The sequence below is a fragment of the Anabrus simplex genome, chromosome 1, assembly GCF_040414725.1.
Source record: "Anabrus simplex isolate iqAnaSimp1 chromosome 1, ASM4041472v1, whole genome shotgun sequence".
NCBI classification, from domain to species: Eukaryota; Metazoa; Arthropoda; class Insecta; order Orthoptera; family Tettigoniidae; genus Anabrus; species Anabrus simplex.
The window spans coordinates 1,098,719,191-1,098,734,733 of record NC_090265.1 but is presented as its reverse complement, the minus strand read 5'-3'; the positions used below and the strand labels follow the sequence as shown (position 1 = coordinate 1,098,734,733).

General features: G+C 38.6%; 1 protein-coding gene across 3 annotated transcripts in view; it reads right to left on the bottom strand.

Annotated features, from left to right (window-relative positions):
- The window catches only part of LOC136858050 (nonsense-mediated mRNA decay factor SMG7), a 268,885-nt gene that overhangs the window by 213,258 nt on the left and 40,084 nt on the right, over window positions 1–15,543 (bottom strand). For all 3 annotated transcript variants that reach the window (XR_010858592.2, XM_067137287.2, XM_067137288.2), the window contains exon 3: window positions 7,489–7,576. Coding sequence is in view for 2 of the 3 variants with exons in the window: in XM_067137287.2 (XP_066993388.1) it covers window positions 7,489–7,576 (88 nt within the window). In the remaining variant the exon portion in view is untranslated. The remainder of the gene's footprint in view (window positions 1–7,488; window positions 7,577–15,543) is intronic.

The window sequence follows — 15,543 nt, the reverse complement described above, 5'->3', positions numbered from 1 at the left end:
TCCTAAAGCAGAATTACACGGTGGAATGAAATATAAAAGAATGAAGTGAATATGTGATGGAATGATGTATATATAAAATGGTGAACCAATGAACTGTTATAGAAGCGATATTGTTATGCTAATCAGTGACAAATAAAATTTTGGATTTATGTCACATACAATTAAACTATAAGAATGTTTATCATACAATCATTGCAAAATGAATAAAATAAGCTCTGTTGGCGAACATTCTAAAATTGCACATTTAAAAAATGTAATATGCCGGTTTTAAAGCAAAATTCAAATGCTTCTGTTGAGCTTCTAGAACTCGGAATGTGTTTTCAGGTGGAGATATAAAGTTCAACATTGGCACAGAGGGAATCCTTCTTGTATAACGTCCAATAAATCCAAAACAGAAATTAAATTCTTGTAATATAATGAATCTTGCTGTGCTATGAGAAATACTCCCAATTCAAGTAGGAACCAATAGAACCTGATGAAGAAAAAGTAAGAATTAACGCGAGAAATATTGTGAAAAAACGGGAATGCTGAAGAAAGAACTTAATGAGTACTCACCTTGTGTGCAATGTAAACCACCTTCCCGGTGGAGTGCAACTAAGAGATTGAGAATGGCATGCAACAGGAAGGTAAGAAGTTAGTGAGGGGAGGAGCAACCAGAGAATGACGTGTAAAGGGAGGGGCGGGAAAATGGGGAGTGGCTTAAGGCGGGGCCGGCGGGAGGGAAAATGGCAGTGTTTGTATTAGCGGAGGACCTTTAATTGACTTAAAGAAAGAATTTTGGTCTACTAACTTACTTTTTCTGAATAAGTAATGAATAAATCGAATAAAATATTAAACTTTTCCGTTATTTCGTTGAGGTTGTAGTTTGCGTTAAAGTACTGGTCCAAATGTATATAAAAGTTCTCGATTATATTAAGTAGAGGACCTATTTCAAGGATATCATTGTCTAATTCAATATTCGTAAATTCATGATTATAATCGACCATATGTTGGCCGATAGCCGAAAATCTATTATATTTGACTGCATTGATGTGTTCCAAGTATCTTATATTAAAGCTTCTACCAGTTTGCCCTACATAAGAAATATTAGTGCAGGAGTTGCATTTAAGCCTATAAACACCTGATTTTGCGTACTTGTTGACTTTATTAATGTGTGATGTGTTATGTAGAATGTGTGCACCTTTTGTCTTGAAAATATTAGTGATTTTATGAATTTCGTTATTAAAAGTGAAAGTAGAAATGGATTCATATTTAGGTAGTTCTTTTTTAAGTGTTGTTTTGGGATGGAATTTATGTTTATTGATAACACTTTCTATGAAGTGGCTGCTAAAGCCATTGAATCTTGCTATGCTACAAATAGTATTCAATTCAATGGAGAATCTTTCTTGGTCATGGGTATATTGAATGCTCGGTGAACTAGGCTACTACATGTTGCTCTTTTGTGAGGTTGGGGGTGAGCTGAATCTTGACGAATAGTAACTGCGGATTGGGTGGGTTTTCCATAAATTTTATAGGTTAAAGAATCCGGATGTCTAATAATGGTAAGGTCTAGAAAGTTGATCTTTTGATCTGTTTCTGATTCCAGGGTAAATTTGATATGAGAGTCGATGTTATTTAGTACCTGAAGGGTGGTATGGGCGTCTACTAATTTTTCATTTATAATTACTAATACATCATCAACATACCTAGCCCAAAAGAGGATATTATCGAAATTGTTGTTGATTTTAGTGTTTACAAGGAAGTCAAGATAAATTTCTGCAAGAATACCTGAGGCCGATGAACCCATTGCCAGACCGTTCTGTTAGTAGATGATGTTATTGAACATGAAAAAGTTATTGTTTACCACCAATTTTAGCAACGTGATAAAGTCTTGACTTTCTAGTTTATTCAAATGACTATTTTTGTTCAGGTTATTTTCAATGATGGGAATTAACTTGCAAATTTGGATGCTGGGGTACATGTTTATAATATCAAAAGAATGAGGTGAATAATCGGGTTGCATGCTGAACTTGTTTAGTTTGTCTATTAATTCATATGTGTTTTTAATGGACTTCTTAGATAACAACTGGTAGTTATTCCTTAAGAACCTTTGGATAAATTGTGATGTTTTGCACAATGGACTCTGTCTAAAATTAATGATTGGTCGAATGGGAACACCGGCCTTATGTATCTTAGGGAGAGCTCTGGCAGTAGGAAGACCCGGATTCATACTTAAAAGTTGACTTTTCTCTTGTTCGGTGAGCAAAAAGAAAGTATTTTTTAAAAAGTTTGTTAGAGAAGTCTTTGAACTTTTTGCGTAGGATCTTTTTTAATTATGGAAAAAGAGCTATCTGTGAAGAAATCAGAAGTTTTACTGATGTATTATTTTTTATCGATAATTACTATTGTGTTGCCTTTGTCGGCTTTAGTCACAATTAAACAGTTGTCTTTAATTTTCTTATTTAGGACATGTAGAAGTTTCTGGTCGACTAATACTTTCTTGTTATTAGTGTTGGCAAGAAGGTTGGGTGAATTATTATGAGAAAGGATGTTGTTGAGCTGCTTTTTTACCTCAATTCTTAATTCATCTTGTGTATCTAATGGCATTTTTAAGATAGCTAGTTCTGATTCTGTAATCATTGTGACGGTTGAACTGATTGTATTTGAATTGGGCCAGTTATGCTTGGGTTCCTTGGCTAAAATTACTTGTTCATTTTCACTTAGGGGTGTCATGGATAAATTGATGATAGGAGGATGGAATTGCTTGCAATTGTCCACCGGTCTGCTAATGTGTCCGATTTGATTGTCATGCAGTTTAGAGCTCTTTAATGTATTCAGTTTTTTCTCTAAATTATGTTGTTTTTTTGGCCAAATCTTTAAATAGTTTGTCTTCAACTAGTTGATTCAACCCTGCGTATCTCAAGGCTAAGAACAAATGGAAACCAGAAGGGATTGGGCACAACAATTGTATAACTTTTCGATTCAGTACAGAATTATCCTCCTAAGTACTTCTGTGCAAGAAAACTGCCAGAAACGAAACCACCACAAAGTGTATTTTTTATTCAGCTGGTGAATCAATTTAGAAAAGAGGTGTTTATAACAAACAGGCATGTTTTATTTTGTAAATTGTACAGTATTAAATTGAGTGTGTAAAGGAAGTTTGTTGTACAACAGCACATTAAATGAAAAAATAACATCTGAAAGCTGCTACAAGTGCGAAGAACAAGTGTTCCCAGGTTCTTCAGGGGCATTCAGCAAATCATTATGTTCATATTAAATACTCATCAAGGTAAATTATGAGATAATTATTTCTGTACAAATAAGAGCTGTGAAGCCAACAGAACAGGGATATATATAACTTGTAAAACCTTTGTTACAAAGTCACCAGAATTCAGTTTGAATATTTTAATCATTTAAAAAAAAATTATTTTATAGCATTTTCCATAAATTTGATGTCAATTTTTCGATCACTTTCAGGTATCAACATCTGTCCCGTACTGATGACACTCCATGAAGTGATGTGTGTCCACATTTCAATCAGGTTTTGTCACAGGATACACAGATATCTGTAGGCACAAACTCTTCACTATCTTGGGGATCACTAGGTGTATTCACTGAAATAGCTCTTGTAGCTGCTGCTTTCATGCTAGTTTCACAAACTTCCTCTACTGCCAGAAGAATAAGGTTCATAGATGTAAAGTGTAGTAGTAGTAGTATTAGTAGTAGTAGTAGCAGCACCATATTTTCTTGCATAATTGAAGCCCTTGCATAATTTATTCATCCAAATACACAGTTCAAAAAAGTTAGGGGAATATAATCTGTAACGTCTGGTATGTGAACATTTGGTAGATGGGGTTCCAATGGTCGTACAGCATACCTTGATACCTTAGATACTCAGGGTATCTCAAATTGAAGTTATACTCCATCTGTAGGCATAAACTGTCAGGTGCCTCCTCAAAACAAAGTGAACAGCGGTGAGCCCGTGTGTCGTTGTGAGGTACACAGACTACTGTGGTCATTTGAGCACGTTGTACGCAAACCAGCACATCCCATGAGACATCTTAACGAGGTTCAAGTCGCAAGGGCCGTCACTTTGATCCAGGAAGGATGGACTTTTCATCGAGTTGCTGTGGATTTCAATGTCTCTCCAACAGTTATTCAACGCTTGTGGAATCGCTACAATGAGAAAGGTCACTTCACAAGGAGGGTTGGACAAGGTCGTAGACGCATGACAACCCCACAGGATGACCGATATCTGACCATCTGTGCGTTGCTGCGTCATTCAGCAACTGCCAGAGAACAGCAACAAGACCTCAGGTGGGTCACTGGACTCACGGTGTCTGACCAGACAGTAAGGAACAGGTTAAGAGAAGTGTCCTTACGACCCAGACGTCCTGTTTGAGTGTCCCGTTTAACGTAGCAACATCGCGTAGCTCGCCTTCTGTTTGCCAGCACCCACGTCAACTGGCAACTTTGCCTATTGAGACCTGTATTGTTCACAGACGAGCCCAGATTTCCCCTGACAGAGCGTGATGGACATCATAGTGTATGGAGACGCTGTGGTGAGCAGTACATGCCAAATGTTGTCCAGGAAGGCGACCGATTCAGACAAGATTCTGTGATAGTGTGGCATGGAATCAGTACTGATAGCCGTATGGATCTTGTCGTCGTCTGTGGTAATCTTACAGCTGCGGGGTACATTGAGCAGATACTGCTAGAGCATGTGTTGGTTGCTGCATACGTTGTTGGCCCTGAATTCGTACTCATGCACGACAATGCCAGGGCTCATGTAGCGCACGTCTTGTGAGAACTGGACATTCAAGAGATGAAATGGCCAGCAGTGAGTCCCGACCTTAATCCCATCGAGCATGTGTGGGATAGGCTTGACAGAAATGTTCGTGGGCGTCCTGTTCCACCACAGACTCTCCAAGACCTCGAACAGCCTCTCATTGAAGAATGGGACCTGATACCACAATGTGACCTCCATCAACTTATACAGAACATGCCACGTCGGTGCCAAGGTGGGATAAACGCTCGTGGAGGACATACACCATACTGAAGCTCTCCAAATGTGATAAAAATCCACCCTGGAGGGCTGTTATCACTTTGTTTTCGCCCCTATTTGGACATTTCCGTTTGTGTTCTGAAAATGAACGTGAATCCATTGATGTTCTTTTGTATACTTCAACGGAAAAGAATAAAGGTTTAGTTAGTAATATACCTGGGTGTGAGGTATTGTTTTGTGGAGCATGGCATACGTTCAAAAACATGTTCCCCTAACTTTTTTTTGAACTGTGTATTTTTGGGTTCAAAGTGGAGAAAAAAGAAACGTTCATGTATTTGACGCACTCACTTCTTCGAACATTCATCACGCAGTTCCATATGCATTTCGAAATAAAGATGTCAACTACTCAGGTACAGTAGCAACCTTCCTATTGCAAAACTGGGCAGTCCGAACACCACGCAATATGCTGTTATCAGCTGGTAGGAAATATCACTGCATTTGTTCAGTGAAAGAATCAGCGCGGAAGTGTCTAGTGACGCTCTATTCCAGTCTGGTACAAACATATTTTACGAGTGTTTTGGGTACGAGACATGCGTTTTCTGTGATTTCAAAACTGTTTGTTAGTCCACAGTGAGCAAGTATTTGAGTAACACCGCATCATATAAACTCACGGTGATAAGTTACGCCGAAATATACGGGAATAGGGCAGCGCGCTCAAGTATTCAATGCAGAAAAAAATAAAAAAAATAAAAGAAATGTGTGCTACCGCGATGACAGAGAAGTGAACTTAAAAATGACCAACAACTTTCGCAAAGCATTTCACGGACCATAAAGCGCAAAGTTTCCAAAAGTAGAGGAGGATCTGCTTAAATGTGATTTTGTTACGAAAAGTTGGATATGCCGTTTCTCACGAAATGCTGTATTTTAAAGGACAAGAAATAGCAGATACTCAATGGAATCAGTGTCTCGGATTTGAAGGTTAGCCAAGGCTGGATGATTAATTTTATGAAGGGAAACGGACTTTCTCTTCGACGAAGAACAACATTATGCCAAAAATGCAGAATGCTTTCAACCAAAAAAGTATTTGATTTCCATTGCTTTGTGATTGGGAAGCGTAAAGTGAAGGAATATTCACTTCCCCAAATAAGAACCGCAGGTCAGACGCCAGTCAGTTTCCATATGCCACAAAGTCGAACAATCGATAAGAAAGGGGCATTGACCCCCCCCTCTCTATTTCAACACACCTCAGGTCACATCTGAATGTACAGTAACAAAAGTGGCAAAATATATACTCAAATATGTAATATCACAAAAATAATACGTAATATTGAAAACAAGATTTTAGGCAGATTTTTAGTGAAGTTCTTTTATCTACAGGGGCCAGCAACATGTCAATCGCAATCTACGAGTACATCATGAGAATAGATTTAGTAGATTGCAAGCTTTGAGGTGATTAAAGATTTCTAGGAAATATTTAAAATCCCGTACTATATTCCCATGCAAGTGCTAGGAGAAATCTGTATTGGATTTTGACGTTCACTAGTTCGCGTAACAAAACTAGCATTCTGGTCTGTGGTATCACTGAAGATGACAGTAATTTGTCTCTTATGAGACTCAGTACCACCATGATTGCTACTTATGTTATAATCATTCTGGAGCTGTTAATCCTTCCATAGCTCCCTCCACAGATCAGCAGTAGAGTGTCGGTCTCCATACCCCAAAGCAAGAGGATTAAACCCAGTAGAGGTAGTTGCATTTAAGGGTGAGAAATGTCTCTTGACACTCCATGCAGTGTGATGCTGGCATGTAAAAACATCTCAAGGAACTCAGTCATCGAGTTCCCAACTGAGTCCTGGTTTCTCTGCTATGTGGTAGAAATGTAAACTGACACACAGGCAGCCTGAATGGCATCAAATAAAAGTGTCTGCAATATGGTAGCTGAGGCCATAAGATTACTATTCTTCTTCTTAGTCTCTAAACATCTTCAATGCAGAACCAGGGTCATTTCACCAGAACAATGCCAAATCTATGTACACTGCATTGTCACCACATACCTTCTTCCATAAAAATAGTGTACCACAACTAACTTGGCCTATAAGTTTGCCCATTTTATCACCCACTGCTAATGTCTGAGGCATGCTGAAATGTTGGGTGAAGCAGTCTAACTGTATAGCAGCAAATTTTGAGGGACTTTTGGATATGGGTGAATAGAACCTGGTTGGCTTATATCACAGGAAACCATTTAAACAATATTTGATTCAGTGCCTTGGCATGCACACCAGATGATAGATGCCAAAGGTGCAATGCCACTACCTATAATAAAGCACTAGGGGTGTAGGACAATGACATACATTATTCAGTACTGTCAAAGTGAAAAATAGAAGTACTGCCCTGTGAAAATAAATGTCACTGCACAACTCTCGTGTGTTCTGAGTTTAGTGAACAGTGAAGTAATTATCCTAAATGATAAACTACCAGTTCTGAAATATGTTAAAGTCACTTACCTGCAACTGTTGCTGACACACCCAAGCTTCATTATCATTCAGCAAATCCTTTGAATTTTGTACTTTTTCTTTTAATTTTTCTGCTTTCCTGCAAGAGAACCAACTATCAGACATCAAGTAACGGAATATCTTCATGTGTTGCTTTAACAACCATAATACATGAATAATGTAATCTTATATAGTACATGTAGGGTACAGAGAAATTGTGAGACTAGCTTGGAATACACGATCACCAGGAAACTGTGCTTACTTCTAAAGTTTCTGCAGGCAGTAAAGTTACCTCATCTGTGTCACAATAAGTCATATGTGAAAATAAGCTGCCTCTGTGGATCAGTTGGTAGAGTGTCGGCCTCCGGATCCCACGATAGCAGGTTCAAACCCGGCAGAGGTAGTCGGATTTTTTTAGACACTCCATGTGGTACGATGGCGGCATGTAAAAGATCTCTGGTGACACATTTGGTGTTTACTCGACAAAATTCATTAAATCTCAGCCACAGACGCTTAAGAGAGTGTCGGTTTATTTGGTCTGCCATCTAGTGGGCCTAGAGTAAAACGGAACGTCGAAATTGACGAGCAGACAGCCAGATGGCGTCAAATTGAAATGTCTGCTAGTTGTTTTACGTCGCACCAACACAGATAGGTCTTAGGGCGACGATGGGACAGGAAAGGGCTAGGAGTGGGAAGGAAGCGGCCGTGGCCTTAATTAAGGTACAGCCCCAGCCTTTGCCTGGTGTGAAAATGGGAAACCACAAAAAAACATTTTCAGGGCTGCCGACAGTGGGGACCTACTATCTCCCGAATACTGGATACTGGCCGCACTTAAGCGACTGCAGCTATCGAGCTCGGTTGAAATGTCTGCACACGGTAGCTGAGGCCATACGATTATTATTATTATTACTACTATTTTATTTACATAGTTTACGTCCACATTGGAGCACTTAAATCAAACCCAAATACATTTATGTTAACAAAGAATTAACTGAAGATTTAGCTTGCATCATCTCCCTTTCCCAAAATCTCTTCATTCTGGCTGACCTGGCTGCCCTTTCTTCATCAGATATGACATATTGTTTGTGTTGTACAGTTTTTAATGACAATCTTATTTGTTTGTTCTTGAGAATCCTTTTTCTTCTCTATTTTCAATTTGCTTCATTGTAATATTCAGCTTTTCTAAATCATTCTGAACTTCTTTAAACAAATTATTTTTTGTTTTACTTTTCTAAAAGTAATTAAATAGTTGTTTTATTATCCTATTATCATTTAATCTAGAAAGATGACAGAAAAAGGCAATTCTTCTTTTTCTCATCGTATCTGTTATAGATTCACTTTCCCTATAAACCACTGCATTAGGCAATAATCTCCATTGTCCATCCACCTGATGTTTTTTATTAATGACTGTTCTGAGTATCCTTATGTCAACCTTTTGCAGTGTATCAGTTGTTGCTTTGGTGTTCAATTTAAATAGTGTTTCACAAGCATAAGTCGCTTCAGGTTTAATGACGGAACAGTAATGTTGAAGTTTATTATTATTATTATTATTATTATTATTATTATTATTATTATTATTATTATTATTATTATATGTGAAAATGAAGAGAATGATGAACTACTGACCAAAATAATCTAAAATATTTTAAGATTTTACAAAGCATAAACTAAACAAGGGTTAATTTTCTCAAGGTGTAACATAAAATGGAAGCTTTCAAGTAGCAACGCACTACCAACGATGGTAATAATTCTTGGGTATACTTGTTCTCTTCTATCTGTGTTTAGTCTGCACAAATGAAGACACATTTTTCATGACGCTACGTTATCAAAGAGCGTGGACTGGGAAAGAGAGGGTGTGGTCATATTTAAGGTATAGCCCTGACAATTGCTGGGAAACCATACAAAAACATGACTAGTAAATGAAATGCATTACTAAGGGCCAAATTCATAGACAGCAGTTATACATTAAGTAAAACCCTTAAGTAATAAGAAATCACTTACAGTAAGTATTCCCTTGTGAGAGATTACATTTCATAGTGTTAATAGAGAAAAGGTGTGGGAAACCCTGGAAAGAAAACGGTGTGGAAGGCAATCTACGGATCTAGTGAAAGCAATGTATAAGAATTGTTCTAGTTGAATCCAGTTTCCAGTGGGGAGAACAGATTGGTTTGGAAACCAAACTGGACAAACGAGGGAAACCTGGCAAGTGTAACAACCCGATTCCCCAGAAATTTCGCTCTGTGAGAGGGGCCAAAATAAGCCAAAACATGTTTCGGCTTATCCGTAGACACTCAACCATTTCCGAGAAAATGACTGTCAAAGATTCCGACATGCTTGACATGCCTTTTAGAGCGTAACAAGTTCAACTGACAAGGTGGCACAGCGGCTTTATGCTTTTGCGCCACGTGTTCAAATCCAAAGGCTTTTTTTGGTTTCATTTACCTGCTTATGTCCATTGACGATTTTACACAAATGTTTCTTATCAAGTTAGTGGATAAAAAGACGTTATGTTGATTGTCAAATTACAACGGGGTTTTATAATAAGTGTTACGATTTTATTCTTATGGTTTATTTTTTGAAATGAGCCTCTACAGACTGCATGTTAACAAAATAATTCCATTTTCAGTGTCTGTGTCTTGTTCGTCTGCCGGCTTTGACATCCTACCAGTATTTCGAGCCTGTTGATCAGTGCTTTTTTTCCGCTCCTCTGGTAAAGGGCCTCTCCATTTTCTGGGTTCTGTCTCTGCCATAAAACACTGATAGCTTTTCACCATCCTTCTGAAACTAACCCTGTTATTGATTTCACCCTCCGTAATGCCCACCTCTTTCAGTTCTTTCTCACACTCTTGGAACCATCTCAAATTAGATGCATTTGGTTTTAGAAAACTCCAGATTTTCTTTGCGAACCGGTCATTATTCATCACGAAGATGTGTCCATAAAACAGCAATCCTTCCTTTCCAATTGCTGTAATTATCAGTTCCATCCTGTTGTATACTTCTTTATTGGATTTTAAACCTACCCGTCAACCTATCATTTGCATAAAACAAATTTCATTGCAATGCACATATTGTTAATAGAATACTTTCTTCCTCTTCTTTTCCTACCGCTTTTCCCACACCTGTGTCGCACTTGTCGATTTGGCCCTGTTCTACGACCGGATGCCTTTCCTGACGCCAACCGTATATTGGAGGGATGTAATCACTATTGCGTGTTTCTGTAGTGGTTGGTAGTGCAGTGTGCTGTGCGAATATGAAGAGGAGAGTGACACATCCGAGCCAGAAGAATTAAGAAGGAACGATTAAAATCCCAGACCCGACCGGGAATCGAACCCAGGATCCTCTGAACCGAAGGCCAGTACACTGACCATTCAGCCAACGAGTCAGACTGTTGATAGAATACTTTATAAAGGTACAATCAAAGGTTCCACCTCTACAACATAAATACGTAAGCATTATAGACGTTATGCCTTTCAGCATTCAGTCTGCAAGCCTCTGCGAATTTGCTAAACGTCGCCACAATCCCCTACTTGCAACTAGTGCTGTGGCCTCATTTAGTTCTATACCTCCTACCTTTAAATCGTTAGAAACAGAGTCTACATATCGTCGCCTTGGTCTTCCTCTACTTCTCTTACCCTCCATAACAATCCGTTTTTCTCCTAGGTAACCTATCCTCCTCCATTCGCCTCACATGACCCCACCAGCTAAGTCGATTTATGTGTACAGCTTCATCTATCAAGTTCATTCCTAACTTAGCCTTTATCTCCTCATTCCAAGCACCCTCCTGCCATTGTTCCCACCTGTTTGTACAAGCAACCATTCTCGTTACTTTGATGTCTTCACTTCTAACTTATTAATAAGATATCCTGAGTCCACCCAGCTTTCACTCCCATAAAGCAAAGTTGGTCTGAAAACACACTGATGTAAAGATAGTTTCGGCCGGGAGCTGACTTCCTTCTTACAGAACACTGATCGCAACTGCGAGCTCACTCCATTAGCTTTACTTCACCTTGATTCAATCTCACTTACAATATTACCACCCTGGGAGAACACACAACCTAAATATTCAAAATTATCTACATGTTCCAGCTTTGTATCACCAATTTGGCATTCAATTCTGTTGAATTTGTTACCTACTGACATCAATTTAGTCTCCGAAAGGCTAATTTTCATACCATACTCATTGCAATTATTTTAAAGTTCCAAGATATTAGACTGCAGGCTTTCGGCACTATTGGCCATTAACACCAAGTTGTCAGCACAGGCCAGACTGCTTACTACATTTGCATCTAACTGAATCCCTCCCTGCCACTTTATACCTTTCAGCAGATGATTCTTGTAAACTATAGCAAAGGTGAAAGATTGCAGCCTTGTCTAACCCCTGTAAGTAGTCCGGCCCTGCGGTGTAGGGGAAAACGTGTCCGCCTGTCACCCTGTGGCCCCAGGTTCGATTCCCGGCCGGGTCAGAGGTTTTTAATTGTAAATGATTAATATCCCTGGCCTGGAGATTGGGTGTTTGTGTCGTCCTTAACATTCCTTTCCTCACATTCAACACTTTACACTTCCGCCATTTACAAAATACATGCAGGTTCCTCACATATAGTGCCAGTAGGGGCAAAAGACCTTTCTAGGTCAATGCCCCGAACAAATAGCATTTTTTAAAAACCCTGTAAGTACCCAGAACCAAGAACTCAGTCTACCATCAATTCTCACTGCAGTCCAATTGTCAACATAAATGCCTTTGATTGATTTCAATAATCTACCTTTAATTCCACATTCCCCCAGTATGGCGAACATCTTTTCCCTCGGTACCCTGTTATATGCTTTCCCTACATCTATGAAACATTAACACAACTGTCCATTTCTTTCGTAACATTTTCAATTACCTGGCACATACAGAAAATCTGATTCCGACAGCCCCTCCGTGGTCTGAAACCACACTGGTTTTCATCCAACTGCCTCTCAACCACTGATCGCATCCTCCCTTCTAAGATGCCAGTGAATACTTTGCCTGGTATACTAATCAATGAGATACCTCGACAGTTGTTGCAATCCTTCCTGTTCCCTTGCTTATACATAGGTGCAATTACTGATTTTGTCCACTCTGAGGGTACCTTACCAACACTCCATGCTAATGTTACTATTCTATGAAGCCATTTCATCCCTGCCTTCTTACTATACTTCACCATTTCAGGTCTAATTTCATCTACTCCTGCTGCTTTATGAAAATGGAGTAATTTTCCATCCTTTCCGCTTCCTCAAGCGTAATTTCACCAACATCATTTTACTCCTCCCCATGAGCTCCGTTGTTTGTGACACCACTATGAAGATTTCCTCTTACGTTGAGAAGATTTTCAATATATTCCCTCCACCTGTCCAGTGATTCCCTGGGATCTATTAAGAGTTCACCCGAAATACTCCAAACACCGTTCATTTCATTTTTCCCTCCTTTCCTTTCTTTATTACTGTACTGTCCAGAAAGGTTTCCCTGCTGCTTGACCTAGCCTTTACAATTTATTAACTTCATCGTATGTAATGATGGTTAAAGTATTTGCAAATATAAAGATAGGAACTTTCCTCCTAATCAATACATTTATTCTATTATAAAGTACTTAAAACATGCTAATATGACAGTACCGGTTTCGACCCTTTTAGTGGGTCATCCTCAGCTGAAGATCCTATCGTCTTAATAACATCAACTTATAATGCTGAAACACAGCTTGTCCTAATTATGTATGAATGACTCGTGCTAACTTAAGGTGATGAATTGTGGTAATAAAATATGATTAGAAAAATGGTTTTTAAAAGTCTGCTAAGTTCACAAGTTTGTTTTGATGCTGATCTTCATGTTCACTCATTTAAACCAGTGTTGCATTGTTGACACTTATTTGGAAACGTTTCAATGTTGAGCTGGTAACTGCGAATGACTGATGTTAAAATAATATGATGATATAACGTGCCTGAAGGAGTAACTTTGACAGTCTAGAAACAGTTCTTGATGTTTGTACATATTCTCACTCATTCAATCCATGGCATGCTCCTGACTAGCGCACAAGGACAGGCTAAGCCAACAATCTTTTAATACAATACAATGAACGTGAGTATGAAGAATGGAACGTTTGCACATTAGTTAACAGAACTTCAAAGCCCAACAAATTGACTCTGAGATGAGCTTATGAAGAAGTTATAAAAGCTCATCAACATACATCATCGTACAATAATAAATCTCCTACTGATGTGGAATTTATAAATACAGCACTACATAACTTAGCAATAAGAGATTTTATATTTTAAAATAGGTGTAAACATTGAAATAATGGATTGAATGAGTGAGAATATGTACAAACATCAAGAACAGTTTTTTAATGGACTGGTGTACTTTCTAGACTGCCGAAGTTACTCCTTCAAGCACGTTTTATTATCATAACATATCATTATTTTAACATTAGTCATTCGCAATTAACACGGTAATAATTTACCAGCTCAACATTGAAACGTTTTCAAATACAGTAAGTGTGTCAACAACGCAACACTGGTGTAAATGAGTGAACATCAAAATCAGCATCAAAACGAACTTGTGAACTTAGCAGACTATTTTAAATCATATTTTATTACTATAATACATCACCTTAAGTTAGCATGAGTCCTTCATAATTAGCACAAGCTGTGTTTTAGCATTATAAGTTGTTATTATTAAGACGATAGGTTCTTCAGCTGAAGATGACCCACTAAAAGGGTCTAAACTGGTACTGACATATTAGCATGTTTTTAGTACTTTATAATAGAATAAATGTATTGATTAGGTGGAAAGTTCCTGTCTTTATATTTGCGAATGACCTAGCCTTTCCAGGTTATTATCAAAATCTTCCCACGACTTCTTTTTGGATTCAACTACTACTTGTTTTGCTCTTTTACTTTTATCTATGTACAATTCCCTGTCTGCATCGGCTCTTGTTTGGAGCCATTTCTGATAAGCCTTCTTTTTACGTTTATAAGCTGCTCTCACTTCATCATTCCATCAAGATGTTAGCATTTTCCCATCTTTACACACAGTTGTTCCTAGGCATTCCCTTGCTGTTTCTACTACAGCATCCCTGTATGTCACTCATTCTTTTCATATATCCTGAACCTGCTTACTGTCCACTGTTCAATACTTCTCACTAATCACATCCATGTACTTCTGTCTAATTTCCTCGTCCTGGAGATTTTCTACCCTTATTCGTTTGCAGACAGATTTCACTTTCTCTAACCTAGGTCTAGAGATACTTAGTTCACTACAGATCAGATAATGGTCTGTATCATTGAAAAATCCCCAGAAAACTCATATATTCCTAACAGACTTCCTGAATTTGAAGTCGGTTAAGATATAGTCTATTATGGATCTGGTACCCCTAGCCTCCCATGTGTAGTGGTGAATAGGCTTATGCTTAAAGAATGTATTAGTAACTGCTAAACCCATACTAGCACAGAAGTCCAGCAAAAGCTTCCCATTCCCATTAACTTCCATATCTTCCCCATATTTACCTATCACCCTTTTGTATCCTTCAGTTCTATTTCCAACTCTCGTACTGAAATTGCCTATTAGCACTATCCTATCCTTGCTGTTGACCCTGACTATGATGTCACTCAATGCTTTATAAGGCTTGTCAACTTTATCCTCATCTGCACCCTCACAGGGTGAATACACCGAGACAATTCTCGTCCTAATTCCTCCAACTGCCAAATCTACCCCCATCATTCACTCATTTACATGCCTAATAGAAACTATGTTGCATTCAGTAGTATTCCTGTGAACAGCCTTACCCTATACTATGCCCTTCCAGTTTTAACACCTTTCAAGTACACTTTATAATCTATAATAATATAATAATGGTTCACGCTGTGGGTTACTGTAGTCGCGACCTAGTTTGTGAACCATGGGCAACGGCTGAGTGGCCTACTAAGTGGTCCTGAGAGTCGGGATACCAGCTACTATATAATGGGAGTGGGCATCTCGGACATATTCTGAGTCAACACCCTCCTTGTGCCCAGGTGGCTAGGACTACACAATCCACTGGTGGTCCCTAACGT